We start from the raw sequence: 22,427 nt of genomic DNA on the forward strand, positions 1-22,427 counted from the left end.
ACAAACTGAACTAAACATTCCGTTCAGAAATCATGTAGATCCAGATACAAACTGAACTAAACATTCCGTTCAGAAATCATGTAGATCCAGATACAAAATAAACTAAACATTCCGTTCAGAAACCATGTAGATCCAGATACAAACTGAACTAAACATTCCGTTCAGAAATCATGTAGATCCAGATACAAACTGAACTAAACATGAAATGGAACGGCATCAAATTAAACAAGAAACACGCCAGAAAATTGTTTTGGTCGCGCTGAGAATCTCAGCTACTAACAGACTTATTTTGAAAGAGTTTAGTTCTAGAGTCTAACAACACATTACCTCAACACATTCGTTCAGTAGTAGCAGTTAACACATACACCTGATTGGTTTGAACACTAGTTAGTCTCTTAATAAACTCAAACAGAATATCTTTAGATGCTTTTTTGTTTTAGTTTCCAACAATAGATCTGCATAGAACCTCTTGCCTATAATTAGAGCATCTCTCTCTCTTTATAGATATCTATATGGAGAGAATGTATTGTAGACATCATTCCCAATGATCCTCAAAGTGATACGTTTCTAGTAGGTCACAAGTAATGATGTGTTTCTTTTTCTTTTTTGTCTATTTTCCAGCCGTCCAGCGTGGCCGAATTCCACCAACGCAGCACCCTTTCCACGGCCAGATGGCTTTCCACAACGGTGACCCATTGAACGGACACACCTACTTGTCCAGTTTCATCTCCATGCTTCTAAGGGCAGAGCCGTACCCCACATCCAGGTTCGGGAACTGTATGCAGCAGCCCAACATCATGGGTATTGAAAACATCTGTGAGCTGGCTGCAAGACTTTTGTTCTCAGCCGTGGAGTGGGCAAGGAACATCCCCTTCTTTCCCGACTTGCAGGTCACGGACCAGGTGGCCTTGCTGCGCTTGGGCTGGTCCGAACTGTTCGTCCTCAACGCAGCCCAGTGCTCCATGCCTCTGCACGTGGCCCCGCTCCTAGCCGCGGCCGGACTCCACGCCAGCCCGATGGCCGCGGAGAGAGTGGTGGCTTTTATGGATCATATCCGTATATTCCAGGAGCAGGTGGAGAAGTTGAAGGCGCTGCATGTGGACTCTGCAGAGTATAGCTGTTTGAAGGCCATCGCTCTGTTCTCGTCAGGTAAGTCTGGGATACGCTGGCTAATTACATGGGCTAAATGCATGAGCTTAATACATGGGGCTAATTACATAGATTAAATGCATGGGCTGTTACTCATAATACACCCACGGTTTATTTTTGATATACAAACCCAATGACAGTGTATCCTTGATAATATAACACACAAGTGTCGCACTCATTTGGGAGGGAAAAAAGGGTTACCCTCCCTTTTTTAAAAAGAATCACCTCAAAAGGGAATGTTGTTTTAGGGTAATGTCTGTCTCCTCTCTCTATGTCTGTCTCCTCTCTCTATGTCTGTCTCAGAGCTTGTCTGTCTCCTCTCTCTATGTCTGTCTCAGAGCTTGTCTGTCTCCTCTCTCTATGTCTGTCTCAGAGCTTGTCTGTCTCCTCTCTCTATGTCTGTCTCAGAGCTTGTCTGTCTCCTCTCTCTATGTCTGTCTCAGAGCTTGTCTAGTCTGTTAGCACAAACCTTTTAGAAATGGAAACAAGCACACCGAAACAGATTGCAAATTGGAGGGGGGGGGGAGAATGGAGCAGAACTAGGAGAGGGGGAAGACAGACATGAGAGAGAGAGATGTTATATACAGTGGAAGTACAAGAGTGTGTGTGTGTAAGAATTAAAGAATTTTTGATTAACTGGAACGTTAAATAGTCTGTGTGTGTGTGTGTTTGATATGATACTTCACCAAATGACATCCAATGTATCTCACCAGGCATGATATTGTCATCTTGACATTGGCTCATAAAGTCGACGTGTAAGTCATTCATTAAAAAAAAAAAATCCTCACAAAAATAGTCTTCAGTCACGTCAGCACACATTAAGTTTAGCATTTGACAGAGATTTCAAGAATCCAATGGAACAACCAATGAGAAACTGCCCCGCGTACCAGAAACAAAATGTCAGAAATCTATATCACGACGTCACAGCATTGTACACGTACACTTCCGTTCTTCGGGTCACGACCTTTGACCTCTGCGAGGCGGGGGCTAAACTGAAGAAAGTTGACATCACACCGAAGTTTACCGCCAATTTGTTTCCTCTAATTGTTTGCTGTGACAGATCTCGCGAGGAGGCTGGTGGGGAGGGGGTGCTGTGAGGGGGTGCGGGAAGTCAGGATCAATGGCTAATAACAGGTCGATGATGAAATGTAAAGAATGATTTAGATACTAGCCAGGCAGACAGAAACAGACAAAGTAGAACAGTAGAAGAATCAGACAGAAGATAAATCTCAAAGTTTTACAAGACAACTTATAGTTTCATTAACTAGTTGCAGTCACCAGATACAACCAAATCGTCTGGCAGAGGATTGAATACAAACGAGTCAGATGTATGTCTACAGATGAACATCTTCGAGGAGCTGTCTCTCGTGGACAACGTTCAGGCTAAAGCTTTGAATTGTTTTGTACCAGTCAGGACATAACGTCCAGAGTCCAAATGAAACATAACGTCAACGAATAGAGGCGTCAAAGTCTTGCAGTTACTTAGGTGTAAGCAAAAGAAATGACTTGGTTTACACGTGACTTTGAAGTCATGACAAGATTTTCTTCCAGCTACACAGCTAGTAGCACTGGACAAAGTCAAAGGTTTTAGTAACATGTCCATCATCTTCGTGTGCAACTTCTTTCTACAAAGCTTTTATTAACTCATTCCGCCTGTCTGTCTAAGTGTCTGTCTGGGACAATTTTTGTACACGTTATTTCTCCCACATCCCATTATTGGATAAGTTGAAACTTTGAAACATTGTCCAAAATAAAACATAAATCAATCAAACAATTGACAAGGTAATTAAGTAATTAGTGGTAATTAGTGTTTGATATAGAAAAGGGAAATAAATTTGACAGTATTGAGAGATGGCTGTAAATGTGCAGTTCTTTTTCTTATGTAAACTTTTTTTAATGTGTCTGTTTAAAATATTTGGCATGTTTCTACGTTACTTACACCCTAGGCCTGTCTGGTCAAAGTACACACACAGTAGTTGTCTTAATACACACGTAGTTGTCTTAGTACACACGTAGTTGTCTTAGTACACACGTAGTTGTCTTAATACACACACGTAGTTGTCTTAGTACACACGTAGTTGTCTTAGTACACACGTAGTTGTCTTAGTACACACACAGTAGTTGTCTTAGTACATACGTAGTTGTCTTAGTACACACACAGTAGTTGTCTTAGTACACACACAGTAGTTGTCTTAGTACACACGTAGTTGTCTTAGTACACACGTAGTTGTCTTAGTACACACACAGTAGTTGTCTTAGTACATACACAGTAGTTGTCTTAGTACACACGTAGTTGTCTTAGTACACACGTAGTTGTCTTAGTACACACGTAGTTGTCTTAGTACACACGTAGTTGTCTTAATACACACACGTAGTTGTCTTAGTACACATGTAGTTGTCTTAGTACACACGTAGTTGTCTTAGTACACACGTAGTTGTCTTAGTACACACACGTAGTTGTCTTAGTACACACGTAGTTGTCTTAGTACACACGTAGTTGTCTTAGTACATACGTAGTTGTCTTAATACACACACGTAGTTGTCTTAGTACACACACGTAGTTGTCTTAGTACACACACAGTAGTTGTCTTAGTACACACACAGTAGTTGTCTTAGTACACACGTAGTTGTCTTAGTACACACACAGTAGTTGTCTTAGTACACACACAGTAGTTGTCTTAGTACACACACAGTAGTTGTCTTAGTACACACACAGTAGTTGTCTTAGTACACACGTAGTTGTCTTAGTACACACGTAGTTGTCTTAGTACACACGTAGTTGTCTTAGTACACACACAGTAGTTGTCTTAGTACACACACAGTAGTTGTCTTAGTACACACACAGTAGTTGTCTTAGTACACACGTAGTTGTCTTAGTACACACACAGTAGTTGTCTTAGTACACACACAGTAGTTGTCTTAGTACACACGTAGTTGTCTTAGTACACACACAGTAGTTGTCTTAGTACACACACAGTAGTTGTCTTAGTACACACACAGTAGTTGTCTTAGTACACACACAGTAGTTGTCTTAGTACACTCGTAGTTGTCTTAGTACACACGTAGTTGTCTTAGTACACACACAGTAGTTGTCTTAGTACACACACAGTAGTTGTCTTAGTACACACACAGTAGTTGTCTTAGTACACACGTAGTTGTCTTAGGTACACACGTAGTTGTCTTTGTACACACAGTAGTTGTCTTAGTACACACGTAGTTGTCTTAGGTACACACGTAGTTGTCTTAGTACACAATAGTGATCACAAAGCCGTGACTTTGTACAAGTCAACACATTCTCCTGGCATGACTTTGTACAAGTTAACACATTCTCCTGGCATGACTTTGTACAAGTCAACACATTCTCCTGGCATGACTTTGTACAAGTATTCTCCTGGCATGACCACACATTCTCCTGGCATGACTTTGTACAAGTCAACACATTCTCCTGGCATGACTTTGTACAAGTCAACACATTCTCCTGGCATGACTTTGTACAAGTATTCTCCTGGCATGACCACACATTCTCCTGGCATGACTTTGTACAAGTTAACACATTCTCCTGGCATGACTTTGTACAAGTCAACACATTCTCCTGGCATGACTTTGTACAAGTCAACACATTCTCCTGGCATGACTTTGTACAAGTATTCTCCTGGCATGACCACACATTCTCCTGGCATGACTTTGTACAAGTCAACACATTCTCCTGGCATGACTTTGTACAAGTATTCTCCTGGCATGACCACACATTCTCCTGGCATGACTTTGTACAAGTCAACACATTCTCCTGGCATGACCACACATTCTCCTGGCATGACTTTGTACAAGTATTCTCCTGGCATGACCACACATTCTCCTGGCATGACTTTGTACAAGTCAACACATTCTCCTGGCATGACTTTGTACAAGTATTCTCCTGGCATGACCACACATTCTCCTGGCATGACCACACATTCTCCTGGCATGACTTTGTACAAGTCAACACATTCTCCTGGCATGACTTTGTACAAGTATTCTCCTGGCATGACCACACATTTTCCTGGCATGACCACACATTCTCCTGGCATGACTTTGTACAAGTCAACACATTCTCCTGGCATGACTTTGTACAAGTCAACACATTCTCCTGGCATGACTTTGTACAAGTCACAAATATGTTTTATGTCAAAACTTATACAGGACTAGTGAGCGTCATTGTTAAAGCGATTCTTCTGTTCATTGTGTATCGTATCGTATCAATCAATATCTTCATTCTTTTGCTAAGTGTGTGATACAGAATCAATGTAGTCTTTGCACCCCTGGGTACCTCTATTGAACTGTGCCAATGTCATTGTACGTTGTTCTTTTAATAGGATTGAATTGTTTGTCTTGAGTGTTATGTTGAAATATTTGCATAGTGCACAATTTGAGATTTATGTCAAGATGATTAGTTATTTTGATTGAAATGTTGATTCATTACATTCCGGCCAGATCAATACAAACATTACAAACAATACAAACAGTACAAACAATACAAACAGTACAAACAATGACTTTTTTCATGCCATAATTTTGTTTCTTAGTGACAGATTTAGGAGACCTCATTGTCTGTATAGGATAGCATATGTCTAGGAGACTCTTTGGTCTCTTGATAAGTTTACTTGGTCAGTGAAAACTTGTCTATGATACTCTCTGGTCTCTAGAGGGTAGCTAGTGATAAGTTGACTTGGTCAGTGTAAACTAGGGTGTCATATTGCCAGTACAAATGTTCGGGGGGGGGGGCTTACTCATTGAAGTCAGACATTCTCGAATTAGATATTCCACCGGGACTCAAATGTTGTAATCACGTGACCACCCCAGAGTTGTTTGTCAGCTACCAACCTTTTTGTTTCATTGTATTTCCAAGTAGATTTTTAATTGGGAGCTTGCGGAAACTTAAGAACTCTACATGTCTTTTGAAAGCAGTGCAAATATTGTATCACTCTAAAACTTCTAAGATTTGTGAATCTCACTAGAACATTGGAAAGTCAATATTCTCAATATATAACAAATAAGAACGGATAAAAATGATGGTTATATCTAACCTAAAGTAGATCTATTTTGTAACGTCTAACCTAAAGTGTCTAAAGTAGATCTATTTTGCTACGGCGTAACCTAAAGTGTCTAAAGTAAATCTATTTTGTTACAGCCTAACCTAAAATGTCTAAAGTAGATCTATTTTGTTACGGCCTAACCTAAGACCTAAAGTAGATTTATTTTGTTACGGTCTCACTTAAATTAGATTTGAACACAGTGTTCTTACAACAAGCTGTCTTTCAGATTGTGGTTTTTGTCCTTTATTTTCCCGCCATGGTCTGTCTTACTTCCGCCCAACTCCCTGCTAGAGTCATGTATTACCCAAGCCACCCATTCTAATCACCAAAGTCATCTAGGTCACCTTTTGTTGGAGCCGCTGTCCGGGGGAGAGGGGCGTTCTGACCAGTTAGACCTAGTTCAACCCTTGGACCAGCAAATAGCCATTGAGTAGGCTGGTCAAGACCGGCGCGTGGCCTGTCAGACCTCGCGCGCTTTCTGTGGCTAGCCAGGCGACTGGCCGGAGTCATTGATCTGTTCGCTGCTGGGGTGTTAGCCCCGCCCTGCGCTGACCCGTGGGTGGGACTTACTCGGTTAGGGGCATGACCTTCTGACCGAAGGCTTAGGAAAACGGAACACCGATAATCAAGGAAGTGACAGGCTCGTCTGGAAGTTTTGGGTCAACGTAGTAGTCGAGAGGGAGACACAGGGTAAGGGCCCCTGGCTCTGGGTCTGGGTCTCTGGGCTATGTGGTCACATATTCAGGATTGAAGTTGTTTGTACAAATAAGAGTAAGCATGGCAAAGGTGAAGCTTTCTGTTTTCAACGAATCACTTACAAATACTTTCTACTAGACTTGAGTAGAATCATTCTTATCCTTACTGTCTTTTGTTTGTTTGTAAGTTTGGGACGGTCCTTCAGAAAGGAAGATTATAACTTCCTCATAAAGTCATTTGAAGTCATTCAAAATCTAGAAAGCTTTTATTGAAACAATCTCGAACTTAGCATGTTAAACATTTGGTTGTAGTTTCTGTTCAATGAAAACTATTTTGGATATTTTGTTCTTGAATGAAAACAATCCACCTCTCGGCTGTTATACAAGTATAAGCTTACACCAAGGACAATGTACACAAAATACTGTTTAAAAAAAAAGACAATTCTTCCTTTATAAAGCCGATAACTCTTTCGTAAGAGCGATTATATTACTTTTAATAGCTAATGAATGGTAGATTTTAAGAATAATGGAACATTTGGTAGCCCTCCCTCTCTCTCCCAACCCCACCCCCACGGGGGAAAATCGCTGGTTAAGCGTATGTATAAATTGAGAGTGAGAGAATATAAAATTCTAGTGATGACCTTACAGATCTAGACTGAGCAGCTAGATGACCCAACAGATCTAGACTGAGCACCTAGATGACCCTACATATATAGACTGAGCAGCTAGATGAACCAACAGATCTAGACTGAGCAGCTAGATGAACCAACAGATCTAGACTGAGCAGCTAGATGAACCAACAGATCTAGACTGAGCAGCTAGATGAACCAACAGATCTAGACTGAGCAGCTAGATGAACCAACAGATCTAGACTGAACAGCTAGATGAACCAACAGATCTAGACTGAGCACCTAGATGACCCAACAGATCTAGACTGAGCAGCTAGATGAACCAACAGATCTAGACTGAGCAGCTAGATGAACCAACAGATCTAGACTGAGCACCTAGATGACCCAACAGATCTAGACTGAGCAGCTGTTGGACAAAATGTTCCTGGATGTCTGTTCATGTATCTGATTCTGGAATGACCAGGACCTACATGCGGAATACTCGAAATCTGTTCAAATTAAAAAAAAAAAATGTATACTCTAAAAAGCTATAAGGGTCAAACCAGAATGTTCCTCTAGTCAAACCAGAATGTTCCTCTAGTCAAACCAGAATGTTCCTCTAGTCAAACCAGAATGTTCCTCTAGTCAAACCAGAATGTTTCTCTAGTCAAACCAGAATGTTCCTCTAGTCAAACCAGAATGTTCCTCTAGTCAAACCAGAATGTTCCTCTAGTCAAACCAGAATGTTCCTCTAGTCAAACCAGAATGTTCCTCTAGTGTGGGCGAATAGCAAGTTGTCACAACGACGTACATCAACTGTCATATTTCTAGGAAAATGGTAAGAGCCATTTCTTTTAGTTCCGTGTCGTCTACCCCCCCCCCTTTCCAGTGCAAACAAATGTGCAACCCGATTAGAGGTGTTTTAAAACAAATGTGCAACCTGATTAGAGGTGTTTTAGAACAAATGTGCAACCTGATTAGAGGTGTTTTAGAACAAATGTGCAACCTGGTTAGAGGTGTTTTAAAACAAATGTGCAACCTGATTAGAAGTGTTTTAAAACAAATGTGCAACCTGATTAGAGGTGTTTTAGAACAAATGTGCAACCTGGTTAGAGGTGTTTTAAAACAAATGTGCAACCTGATTAGAAGTGTTTTAAAACAAATGTGCAACCTGATTAGAGGTGTTTTAGAACAAATGTGCAACCTGGTTAGAGGTGTTTTAAAACAAATGTGCAACCTGATTAGAAGTGTTTTAAAACAAATGTGCAACCTGATTAGAAGTGTTTTAAAACAAATGTGCAACCTGATTAGAGGTGTTTTAGAACAAATGTGCAACCTGGTTAGAGGTGTTTTAAAACAAATGTGCAACCTGATTAGAGGTGTTTTAAAACAAATGTGCAACCTGATTAGAGTTGTCTTAAAACAAATGTGCAACCTGATTAGAGGTGTTTTAAAACAAATGTGCAACCTGATTAGAGGTGTTTCAAAACAAATGGAAAGGAGGACATTAACACGAGACTCGTGGGGTTGGGGGGGGGGGGGGGAGTCTATCACTAATAGAAAAAAAAACAATAAGAAAGTTTCTGTAAATCTATTAAACAGACAGTGTTGTATCCAAGTAACTTAATCTTAGCCAGTATCTATGAAACAGACAGTGTTGTATCCAAGTAACTCAATCTTAGCCAGTATCTATTAAACAGACAGTGTTGTATCCAAGTAACTTAATCTTAGCCAGTATCTATAAACAGACAGTGTTGTATCCAAGTAACTAAATCTTAGCCAGTATCTATTAAACAGACAGTGTTGTATCCAAGTAACTCAATCTTAGCCAGTATCTATTAAACAGACAGTGTTGTATCCAAGTAACTCAATCTTAGCCAGAATCTATTAAACAGACAGTGTTGTATCCAAGTAACTCAATCTTAGCCAGTATCTATTAAACAGACAGTGTTGTATCCAAGTAACTCAATCTTAGCCAGTATCTATTAAACAGACAGTGTTGTATCCAAGTAACTCAATCTTAGCCAGAATCTATTAAACAGACAGTGTTGTATCCAAGTAACTCAATCTTAGCCAGTATCTATTAAACAGACAGTGTTGTATCCAAGTAACTCAATCTTAGCCAGAATCTATTAAACAGACAGTGTTGTATCCAAGTAAATCAATCTTAGCCAGTATCTATTAAACAGACAGTGTTGTATCCAAGTAACTCAATCTTAGCCAGTATCTATTAAACAGACAGTGTTGTATCCAAGTAACTCAATCTTAGCCAGTATCTATTAAACAGACAGTGTTGTATCCAAGTAACTCAATCTTAGCCAGTATCGAGTGTTCACTTCAAGAGAATATATTAAAATATTGTTGGAGACATTTCGCGAAGACGATCACATTTTAGTTGTCACGTATAATGAACATATCGTATAATGAACATATCGTATAATGAACATATCGTATAATGAACATATCGTGTAATGTACATGTCATGTAAATAGAGGCGTAGTTAGGGGGGCACGGTGCCTCGGGCGCCACCCTCAGCTTATATTTCTATGTGATGTTCATGGAAAATGGGGGGGGGGGGAATAAAGCACATTCTCCGGGCGCACGTTTTGCCCACTACGCCTCTGCGTGTAATGAACATGTCATGTAATGAGCACATCGTGTAATGAACATGTCGTGTAATGAACACATCGTGTAATGAACACGTCGTGTAATGAACACATCGTGTAATGAACACATCGTGTAATGAACACATCGTGTAATGAACACATCGTGTAATGAACACATCGTGTAATGTCTCTGTGTACTCACTTAGTTCCATCTAATGGGCAGCTAGATTTGAGGCCTGACTTTCCAGACGCGTAGGTCTACAAGTTTAGCAGATTGCTTGTCGATTCATTGTTTTATGTGCAGTTAAACTATGTGGGAATGTTTAGAGTGTAATTTAAACTATTTGTAATACGTAATTTGGTTAAACTATGTGTGACTTTACATAATTTTATTAAACTATGTCAGTGATCAGTGAGATGTTTTATTGTCTGTTAGATCAGTGAGATGTTTTATTGTCTGTTAGATCAGTGAGATGTTTTATTGTCTGTTAGATCAGTGAGATGTTTTATTGTCTGTTGGATCAGTGAGATGTTTTATTGTCTGTTGGATCAGTGAGATGTTTTATTGTCTGTTAGATCAGTGAGATGTTTTATTGTCTGTTGGATCAGTGAGATGTTTTATTGTCTGTTAGATCAGTGAGATGTTTTATTGTCTGTTGGATCAGTGAGATGTTTTATTGTCTGTTGGATCAGTGAGATGTTTTATTGTCTGTTGGATCAGTGAGATGTTTTATTGTCTGTTGGATCAGTGAGATGTTTTGAAAACTTCTATTTTTTTAAAGTGACTTCAGGATTTCACTGGTGCGAAAAAAACAACAACTTAATCTAAACTTTGTTCTTATCTTGGATAATGTCTCTGTCTAGTTGTGTTCATGTATCGCTAGACCTATAATGTCGTGTCATTGTATTGTCGTGTCCCGGGGGGGATGTACTGGATGTTCAAATCGGCCCTGGCATTCCTATACACTCCGGATGACTGTCTTTACTCTAGACATGAGTGGATACTTCCAGGTGTTAGTATGTCCAAATGTCCGCACGAGGTGCCACACAAATGTCCTCCAGTCCTCCAGTCCTATATGCAAGTTTTGCTTTTCAAAGTTCTATTCGTAGCCGTTAGTTCGGATTTCCTTCAAGTTACTCACCACATGACTAAACCACGAAACCTCAAAATGAACTGATCGTGTTTGGAATATTTCTAGCAAAGAAACTTCACAACTTTTACACGTTGTTGAATAATGAAGGTTATAAAACAATTATGAACAAATTTTTTTTTTAAATGCTCCACCCATCCCGCCCTATCCCTAGAGCTATTGTTGTGCATTCATTCAACTTTTCAGAAGGCTATTCTGATCCAGTATTTGATGACAGCTTCCTCCAGAACTCGGGACTAAAGGTGGCTTGGGAGGGGGAGGGGATCTAGTTCTCAGAGGAACAGAATTGAATCTGTCGCCGTGTCCTATCTCAGTGCATCAGGAGACACACACCTGATCTGTTTGCTCTACCGTGATTTGACACTTCTAATGAAGTCCGCTAGCTGGTGGTCACCAGTGTGGACATTGTCCGGAGTTAGTTACAGTGGCGGAGTTAGTTACAGTGGCGGATGAAAATGTCTCGGCCGGAACGTTGATGAGATACAAAGTTGGTTTTGGAGTCACGTAACCATCACGTCTTCGTCTGCTTGGGTTTTGTACAATCAAATGATGTATTTCAGTTGGACATCTGTTAGGGTCAGACAATGTATTCCTGTGTTCTGGTTTGACAATGTATTCATGTGTACGTCTGTGAAAATATACGAGTCTGTTATGTTCACTGACATATGAATGTAACGGGTACGTCTATATACGAGTCTGTTATGTTCACTGACATATGAATGTAACGGGTACGTCTATATACGAGTCTGTTATGTTCACTGACATATGAATGTAACGGGTACGTCTATATACGAGTCTGTTATGTTCACTGACATATGAATGTAACGGGTACGTCTATATACGAGTCTGTTATGTTCACTGACATATGAATGTAACGGGTACGTCTATATACGAGTCTGTTATGTTCACTGACATATGAATGTAACGGGTACGTCTATATACGAGTCTGTTATGTTCACTGACATATAAATGTAACAGGTACGTCTGTTATATTCTCTGACATATAAATGTAACGGGTACGTCTATATACGAGTCTGTTATGTTCACTGACATATGAATGTAACGGGTAAGCGACGCTTTGGCGCAGCCGTTTTGGCGCGAGAGTTTCTGACGATAATTTATAAAACACACAAATTATATGACAACAACAAAAATGTCTCTAACGATTTCCCAAGGAATTTAACAGTTGATGTATGTCGCTGAGAAAAGAATTACTAGCTCGTTGGCCACATGGAGAAAACTCTTGTTTGACCGTTTTAATTTTTCAATGTAAAAAAAGAAACACATTTGAAGTTGGCCAGAGAACTAGGTCTAGAGTCTAGATCCAATATCAGTTTTGTACAGCTTTTCGCGTTCTTGAAAGGACTATCACGTTCTTGAAAGGACTATCACGTTCTCAAGGACTATCACGTTCTTGAAAGGACTATCGCGTTCTTGAAAGGACTATCACGTTCTTGAAAGGACTATCACGTTCTTGAAAGGACTATCGCGTTCTTGAAAGGACTATCACGTTCTTGAAAGGACTATCGCGTTCTTGAAAGGACTATCACGTTCTTGAAAGGACTATCACGTTCTTGAAAGGACTATCGCGTTCTTGAAAGGACTATCACGTTCTTGAAAGGACTATCGCGTTCTTGAAAGGACTATCACGTTCTTGAAAGGACTATCGCGTTCTTGAAAGGACTATCGCGTTCTTGAAAGGACTATCACGTTCTTGAAAGGACTATCGCGTTCTTGAAAGGACTATCACGTTCTTGAAAGGACTATCACGTTCTTGAAAGGACTATCGCGTTCTTGAAAGGACTATCGCGTTCTTGAAATGACTATCACGTTCTTGAAAGGACTATCGCGTTCTTGAAAGGACTATCACGTTCTTGAAAGGACTATCACGTTCTTGAAAGGACTATCGCGTTCAGGAATTTCCGAATGTAAGGCATTATAGATTCAAGAGTTTAATAAATTAAAGTATAATTTTACGCCCCGTCTGCTAATGAACATCAAGTTTTGATGACGCAATAAACCTCTTTTCCAATGTAATCTACATCCAGGCAAAATAATCGCTGTAGAAGAAACAAAGAATATTGAATCAATGTTGACGCTCTGCTCTCTAAGTTGCACTTGTCATTTATCTTCAAACTGAAGACAATCATTTTTCTAAGTTGTATAAAGGACGAGCTGTTTTATTGTAAAAATGTATTTTTCATGTTTTTTCACGAGACTGAGATAATAAAATGAGCTCCGGGAATGCGACAAAAACATTTAGGGCCAAAACGACCTTCGTATGTAACAGACATGTCAGTGACCAGAACCACAGTGATGCTTATAGAGGCTTAGAAGGTAAGCCAACACAGCAACAGTCGCTACTCAAAGTCAGTTGTTACTCCGTTACTCACAATTTCTGGTATTCTATTCAAATAAAATTAAATGTTGACCTAGTTCTTAGAATAGTGAGTTAAACACTTCTGTCATCGGGATAATATCAGCCTAATTAGTCATTATGATATTATCAATTAGCTCTATCATCTTGACACTATCAGTCTATTGGTTCTATCATCTTGACACTATCAGTCTATTGGTTCTATCATCTTGACAATATCAGTCTATTGGTTCTATCATTTTGACAATATCAGTCTATTGGTTCTATCATCTTGACAATATCAGTCTATTGGTTCTATCATCTTGACAATATCAGTCTATTCACTCTATTGGTTCCATCATCTTGACAATATCAGTCTATTGGTTCAATCATCTTGACAATATCAGTCTATTGGTTCTATCATCTTGACAATATCAGTCTATTGGTTCTATCATCTTGACAATATCAGTCTATTGGTTCTATCATCTTGACAATATCAGTCTATTGGTTCTATCATCTTGACAATATCAGTCTATTGGTTCTATCATCTTGACAATATCAGTCTATTGGTTCTACCATCTTGACAATATCAGTCTATTGGTTCTATCATCTTGACAATATCAGTCTATTGGTTCTATCATCTTGACAATATCAGTCTATTGGTTCCATCACCTTGACAATATCAGTCTATTGGTTCTATCATCTTGACAATATCAGTCTATTGGTTCTATCATCTTGACAATATCAGTCTATTGGTTCTATCATCTTGACAATATCAGTCTATTGGTTCTATCATCTTGACAATATCAGTCTATTGGTTCTACCATCTTGACAATATCAGTCTATTGGTTCTATCATCTTGACAATATCAGTCTATTGGTTCTATCATCTTGACAATATCAGTCTATTGGTTCCATCACCTTGACAATATCAGTCTATTGGTTCTATCATCTTGACAATATCAGTCTATTGGTTCAATCATCTTGACAATATCAGTCTATTGGTTCTATCATCTTGACAATATCAGTCTATTGGTTCTATCATCTTGACAATATCAGTCTATTGGTTCTATCATCTTGACAATATCAGTCTATTGGTTCTATCATCTTGACAATATCAGTCTATTGGTTCTATCATCTTGACAATATCAGTCTATTGGTTCTACCATCTTGACAATATCAGTCTATTGGTTCTATCATCTTGACAATATCAGTCTATTGGTTCTATCATCTTGACAATATCAGTCTATTGGTTCCATCACCTTGACAATATCAGTCTATTGGTTCTATCATCTTGACAATATCAGTCTATTGGTTCTATCATCTTGACAATATCAGTCTATTGGTTCTACCATCTTAACAATACCGGTCTATCTATTAGTTCTACCATCTTAACAATACCGGTCTATCTATTAGTTCTACCATCCTGGCAATATGCTCCTATTTTTCCAACATCCTAGTTCTGACTATTTGTTCAACCATCTTGACTACCTCTACCATCCTTATTATATCAGCTTGTACTTGATTATTAGTTGACTTGAAAAGTAGTTTGAACCTGTGCAGGTGTTTTGTGTGCACTGGTCACGTGGTCTGGGACCCGCCCTTTTCCACACGGCACCAGCAGCAATGCATGCAAACATTTGAGGTGCCATGTTTCCGTTGCCCAGTCTCTGGGAGGATCTGTAACTCATCTCTTCCCCCCCCCCCTTTCAGCTGTCCTCACTCCCTGCCCCCCCCCCTCCACCTATCTTGGTGTGGGAGGCAGGTAAAAGAACTAACACCTCCGTGTGTTATCGGAGAAAGGGCGGGGTGAGGGTGGCTGGGCCGGAAGTGTGCATCCTTTTCACCTCGCCTGCTCAATTTTAATTTTTTTTCCGGTCCCCCCCCCCTTCCTTGTTTGTTTGAAGGTTGGTGGAAGATGTCATGCTGGCGCCAAATGTTAATTCATAAAAACTGCTGGTACACACCGACACACACACCGACACACACACACACACACACCGACACACACACACACACACACACACACACACACTGGAAGACCAAGTCAGGAAGTGGAATTATTACGTGATGTGAAACTACGGCTTAAGACTCTGTAGGTCTAGACCTGTGTCAAGAGTAGGTCAAATAGTTGCAAGGCCCTGGCTCAAACTTTAACCAATATTAGGTATCTGTTTAAGATTGACATCTTCATCATACCTGATAGTACAACTAGATAGTAATTCGGTTTTCAAGTTCAGATCATGTGTTGTACAGGTCATTGCTTGTAGACAGATTAGAGCTTTTCTTTTCTTTTGGCCTCTGTTTTAAACAGATTCCTGTCAGAGGTAGCTGACGTGTTCACAAAAATAATGAATGGCACTCGAGCCCAAAGATTAGAGAAAACAAAACGTATTTTAAGGGTTATGCAGACCTAGCTCTGACCTACATATTTTGTCTCATCATACGTTTACAAAACATTTTTTTGCTAGGGACCTGATTACGCACAGATGGGCGAACGTTCATTTCAGTGACTTAATTTAATACATTTATTGTATTACAACTGACACTTTGAATATTGGGCCTATATTCCAACACAACTGTTTTGAGAAAGATTATTTTAATTGAAACGAATAAAGAATACATATTATTCAGTCTAATCAGAGCAATGAGCAATTCATTTAACTCTACAGCTAGTCGATTCCATGCGCATGTTTAGCCAACAGCATAATGAGTGCAGCAGTTAAAAAACAACACGGGCCAGTCCCAGCATGCTTAGTTTGACAAGTGAATTCTGTTTCCTGTTGTACACTTGAAGATTAGCAAACAGCATCGTCGTCCTCTTTACCTGTTTCTTGCAGGCAGCCACCCAGTAACGGAAGGTCATAGTTCAACCTCCGGGTCACACCATATTGTGGAGGTCACGAATCTGAGCCTTGTTGCGCCACATGCGGTAATGCTGGCGCACCGCCGTCTTGCGCAGCTGTTAAACCGGTGTCGTCACTGGGTCATATCCGGAGATCGTCTTACCCCCCCCCCCCCCCAATTTTTCCCTCTCGTTCCCTTTCACAGTTCCCTCCCCCCCCCCTGGCGAGAGTCAAGTAGAGTGATAGGGGCTATAACTGCAGAGCGGTGACTAGGGGAATGTAAGGTTAATTTGTGGTGACATTTCCCCGCTTCCCTCCACAGATATCTACCACACGAAATGAGAAGATACAACAGAAAGGTTGTAGTTAAACTATCAGCACCTCCCCTCTCTTCCTGCTTGTACACTTATGAGCCTGATGCACTATCAACACAGACTTGTCTATTGTGGACATATGTTCAGTTATCACGCATGGGCGTCGCCGCTATGAAATGTCTACCCACCAGCGTTTCTAAAACTGGGCTACATTCTTATTACATCTCCTGCACCGAACGGGTGGTGTGTGTGTGTGGGGGGGGGGGATGACGTGTGCTGCAAGATGACTACAAGGTTGTTGATTCGCAACTTCCGGTGCCAGACTTTCCCCGACTGAAGACAAAAGTGTACCCGTTGGTTGGAGTAGGTACAGTGACCTAGCTTGAACGTTGTAGGGTCTGAAAAATAGATTCCTACACACTCTCACACACACACATATCCACTAGACTCAGGCTAACCAAAGCACGGGCTGTGCTCTATTTTAATGCAGGTTATAATTATGGTAATCTACAGAAATTTATTCACCAAGACAGTTTCTAATTTTCAAAAGACATTTATTCATTTGTAAATAGATCTGTTAGTACCTTACTATTTGATCGATCTAGACTAGACAAACCGAAACAATTCAAGCCATTCTGCCATCAATATTGATCTGTAGAAAGGAACTAGAAAAAAATGAGTTATACATGTGGGCCACATATAAAAACAAGGGGAGATCAGTCTTGTCAAATGCGTTGTAAATTATCTCCACTTGAAAGAAGTTGTATCCAGAGAAAGTAGGGCTATTAGCTTTTTGTTGGCCTGGCTATAAAATGTTGATCTGAGGTTAGTCCTGACATTAAAGTTGCAACTTCTCACTTCTAACAAGCACTCCAAGCAGTCTTATCTTATTCTTATCATTTACAACTTAGCATGAAGACGATCAGTGCTCATTTTGTTTCAATACTACCATCATTACCAGCGACACTAATGTTATGCCTAACCACTACCAAGAACAACAATGTCATGTATAACTTTTAGCAGCAGCAACAATGCTAAACCAGAAGAATGGCTCAGAGGGTATAAAATAACAATCTCTCTACACTACGTCTCTAATGTTTGGGGTTAGCGCTATTTTAGTGCTTCCTACATTAGGATCTTCTTATTACTTCTAGTAAGCTTTCAAATGTGAACAACGCTGTGTCCTATAAGGCCCGTACTAGAAGACCCAGTGTATAGCATACTTATGTCCTACAAACTGTGGGGTTAGGTAGGAGTTCATTACAAATCAGAGTGACGACCGTACAATAGGACGCGTTACGTAGGTGTCTGCAGTCACTGCTCTGGAGAAAGAAAAGTAGAACTGAGGGGGGCTGGAGAGGGGGGGATGAGGGAGACGAAACAAGGACTGCCTACAGACCTGTGACCTTTTCCCAGGTCATCTTTCCGTCAGAATGTTAAGGCCAAAAGGTGTGTCTATCAGGTAGCCAGCGGGGCTCAACAAAGTGGGGACCATTGTTGGGGCGGCTCGAGTTACGTCAGCGCACAAGGGAGGGACCGTAGGAGGTGAAGATAGTCAAAGGTTATCATAAAAAGCACATTTGCAGTGCGATCCTGTAATCTGACCTTCTGTGACCCCTGGCTTGATAACATTCATGTGAGGAGGGAAAACACCAGACTTTAAAGAAAGTCGCCTCGCTTACAGGAAGAGGGCTGGGGGGAGGAGGGAAGGGCAAGCGGGGTGAAGGCAGAAGCACAAGTGGCCGTTGCATAGAGCAAGACTGGAGGGTGTGGGAGCGGGTGAGGCAGGGGAGGGAGAGACCCGTGTGTATTCAACCAAATTATTTGCAGTTGTGTTATCATCATAGTAAGAAACTAGGTTTTTAATTAACTTGACCTATTAACCTCATCAGCACAGAGAGTATATCATTGGTTATCACGCACGTAGTAGTATGTACACACTCATACACGCACACTGGAACAGCGAGTGAAGCGAGAAACAGATAAACCGTATTTATGGTCAAGGAGTCTCTGAACACATAACTTTTACTCTGGGAACTCGCTTTTGTTGAACATAATGCTGTGATTGCCTCTTCCTATAAGCAAACACGAAACAGGAGTAGACTTTAATTACTAAGAGTACTAGTAGATTTACTGTAGACTGTACATACTAGTAGATTTACTGTAGACTGTAAATACTAATTGATTTACTGTAGACTGTACATACTAATAGATTTACTGTAGACTGTACATACTAATAGATTTACTGTAGACTGTACATACTAGTAGATTTACTGTAGACTGTACATACTGATAGATTTACTGTAGACTGTACATACTGATAGATTTACTGTAGACTATACATACTGATAGATTTACTGTAGACTGTACATACTGATAGATTTACTGTAGACTGTACATACTAATAGATTTACTGTAGACTGTACATACTAGTAGATTTACTGTAGACTGTACATACTAATAGATTTACTGTAGACTGTACATACTAGTAGATTTACTGTAGACTATACATACTGATAGATTTACTGTAGACTGTACATACTGATAGATTTACTGTAGACTGTACATACTAATAGATTTACTGTAGACTGTAAATACTAATAGATTTACTGTAGACTGTACATACTAATAGATTTACTGTAGACTGTACATACTAATAGATGTGATTTACAGGAAGAGACGAGTACACACACACACACACTGTATTAGGAAGCATGCACGATGTTGTTTTACCCTCTCCTCCAGTCGAAGGATATAGTGTATACGAAGGATATAGTGTATACGAAGGATATATTGTATACGAAGGATATATTGTATACGAAGGATATATTGTGTACGAAGGATATTGTGTATACGAAGGATATATTGTATACGAAGGATATATTGTGTACGAAGGATATATTGTATACGAAGGATATAGTGTATACGAAGGATATAGTGTATACGAAGGATATATTGTGTACGAAGGATATATTGTATACGAAGAATATATTGTGTACGATAGGAAAACTGACCTCTACAAATAATAGCTGTCTCCATTCTTTATGGCTTGTGTGGGGAGTGTGGGGATTGTTTGATGTATAACACAAACAGGAGACTGGCTCCTCCGGGTCCCACCCCCTTCTTTGGTACAGAATTATTGTTTTAAACTCTATTCCAGAGAGATTTAGTATTATTGTACTTATATCTTCTGTCCAAAGAATCGCCCCCCCCCCCTTTTTCTCTCCAATCAACCAAATGGCCCAGCAGCAACAAATGTAGGAAAGCATGACGCCATAGATTTGGCGCAGCATTGATTGGAGGTTCACAGACTGTTTGGTTCAAGTCTACAGGTCGATGTTGAGGTCAATACTAAGTGTGCATGGCATCTCACTTTGTCACTGGTAGTTAAACTTGGGAAGCAACTCAGTGACGTCACGGGCAGCATTGCTTCAAAACATCTACGAGTCCAATAAAACTTTCTTTTACTTCATGCTGATCTGTCGACTTCATTATGATCTGCTGATCTGTCGACTTCATTATGATCTGCTGATCTGTCGACTTCATTCTGATCTACTGATCTGTCGACTTCATTCTGATCTACTGATCTGTCGACTTCATTCTGATCTACTGATCTGTCGACTTCATTATGATCTGCTGATCTGTCGACTACATTATGATCTGCTGATCTGTCGACTTCATTATGATCTACTGATCTGTCGACTTCATTCTGATCTGCTGATCTGTCGACTTCATTCTGATCTGCTGATCTGTCGACTTCATTATGATCTGCTGATCTGTCGACTTCATTATTGTCTGTCGACTTCATTATGATCTGTCGACTTCATTATGATCTGATGATCTGTCGACTTCTTGCTAATCTGCCGACTTCTTTCTGATCTGTCAAATTCTTTCTTATCTGTCGGCAGAAATTTCGAGAGTCAGATTGCGTCACGAGACGGATGTGTCTCGCGTGCCGAAGTTTGTCATCCCCCCGTTGTAAGTGTAACACTAGATGGGTACCTAGATCGGAGGCGGCTTTACTGAGTGGCTTGTGGGCAACCGCCTCAGACTCTCGTCCTAGGATGGCCCCGTGATAAAGAGAGTCTTGTGTCACCGTCAGCCTATCGTACAAATATTCGTGGCTCTTATATGACTTTCTCCCAGGGCCCCTCCGCACTGTTAAATGCCGCCTTTGCTAAGATAATTATTATTTTTTTTTTAGGCTTTCATCTTTATTATAAACTGTGTGCTGACTTTCTACTTTTTGGCTAGTAAATGTTGCTCAAGTGTCCTGACTCCTCGCTACGCCACTGCTGACCAACATTTGCTACGTGTTCTCAAGTAGAATGAGTGGAAGTGGCCCATGGTCAAGGTCGTTACTAAGGAGACGAGTTTGTTATTTGTGTACTTCCAGGGGAGACTCAGATTTGAACCCAGGATCATCAGGTCACTTAACTCAAAGTGTATTCGACAATGACATTTAGACATATGTTGTTGTTTTTTTGTATCATTACAGTATTAGGACCCATACAACTAGCTTATAATAGAAGTAATACACATATATATATATATATATATTATATGCCCACTCGCTAACTACTTGCTAAGGAGTCTCTGTAAATACTCTTGAATGTGTATCGGACAAAGTCACTGAGAAAGAAATGGGAAGAGAGAATCTGATTCGAAGTTTGTGTTCTATTTGGAATAGTTTGGTTCTATTTGGAATAGTTTGGTTCTATTTGGAATAGTTTGGTTCTATTTGGAATAGTTTGGTTCTATTTGGAATAGTTTGGTTCCATTCTAGAGAATCCACTCGCTTCTCACAGGAATCTATCACAGCATAAAGACTGCACCGGCTTAGCAAATCTGAAACTGTACATACAAACTAAATACATGAACACATATATATTAGACAGGTCTAAACATAGATCTATATTTGTGACGAGTAGTTACATCATTTGTTACAAGTTATTATTTAATGTGCAAGTGTAACTGATGGACTGTTCTACGATAAAGATGACTCAGAGACATTAATATCATATTATTACAAAATATCGATTGTAAAGGTGCTACACTGTATGGCTACATTAAGTCCATACTCTACCAACTAGATCACTTCTGACACCCGTCATCAATTAATGTTTGAGAATTGCTGGCCGACACAATTGTGAATCTATTTGTTTGGAAATATGTGTTTACACAGACTTTAAAGGGGGATATGGCACCCTCTGTGTGTGCGTGTGTAGAAGGGGTGGTGGGGAAGGTGAATGACTGTGTGACAATGTGACAAGATTGCCAAGACCAACCTGCAGCCCCGCGTGACACGCACCTGACAGTGACAACAAAAGATTTACGGTATACGCTCTATAGGGCCTAGACGTCTTTATGCTTGGAGTCGGCAGACGTGTAGGGCGGTGATCCGTGGAGATCCTACTGACCTACATGCAATCTGTGCAAGCGATAAGATAAGCCATGTCAACCTGGCCCGCTAGCGCCAGTTACCTTTCCTTGCTTCAGCCCAGGTCTAGACTGCTATCCCCAGAGTGAATGTGCATTTTTAACAACATTTTTAAGTGTTGTCAAATGTCAATATCGTATGCCACTAGGATGGGTTTATCCTAATGACAAATGTCACAGCTCACGCCTTTC

The 22,427-nt window shown here is 40.1% G+C and overlaps 1 protein-coding gene across 3 annotated transcripts in view; it reads left to right on the plus strand.

Moving 5' to 3' along the window:
* The window catches only part of LOC106065773 (COUP transcription factor 2-like), a 44,930-nt gene that overhangs the window by 12,545 nt on the left and 9,958 nt on the right, over positions 1–22,427 (plus strand). For all 3 annotated transcript variants that reach the window (XM_056039764.1, XM_013224674.2, XM_013224675.2), the window contains exon 2: positions 622–1,149. In XM_056039764.1, coding sequence (XP_055895739.1) covers positions 622–1,149 — 528 coding nt within the window. The remainder of the gene's footprint in view (positions 1–621; positions 1,150–22,427) is intronic.

Source organism: Biomphalaria glabrata, chromosome 1 (assembly GCF_947242115.1).
Source record: "Biomphalaria glabrata chromosome 1, xgBioGlab47.1, whole genome shotgun sequence".
In the NCBI taxonomy this organism is placed as follows: Eukaryota; Metazoa; Mollusca; class Gastropoda; family Planorbidae; genus Biomphalaria; species Biomphalaria glabrata.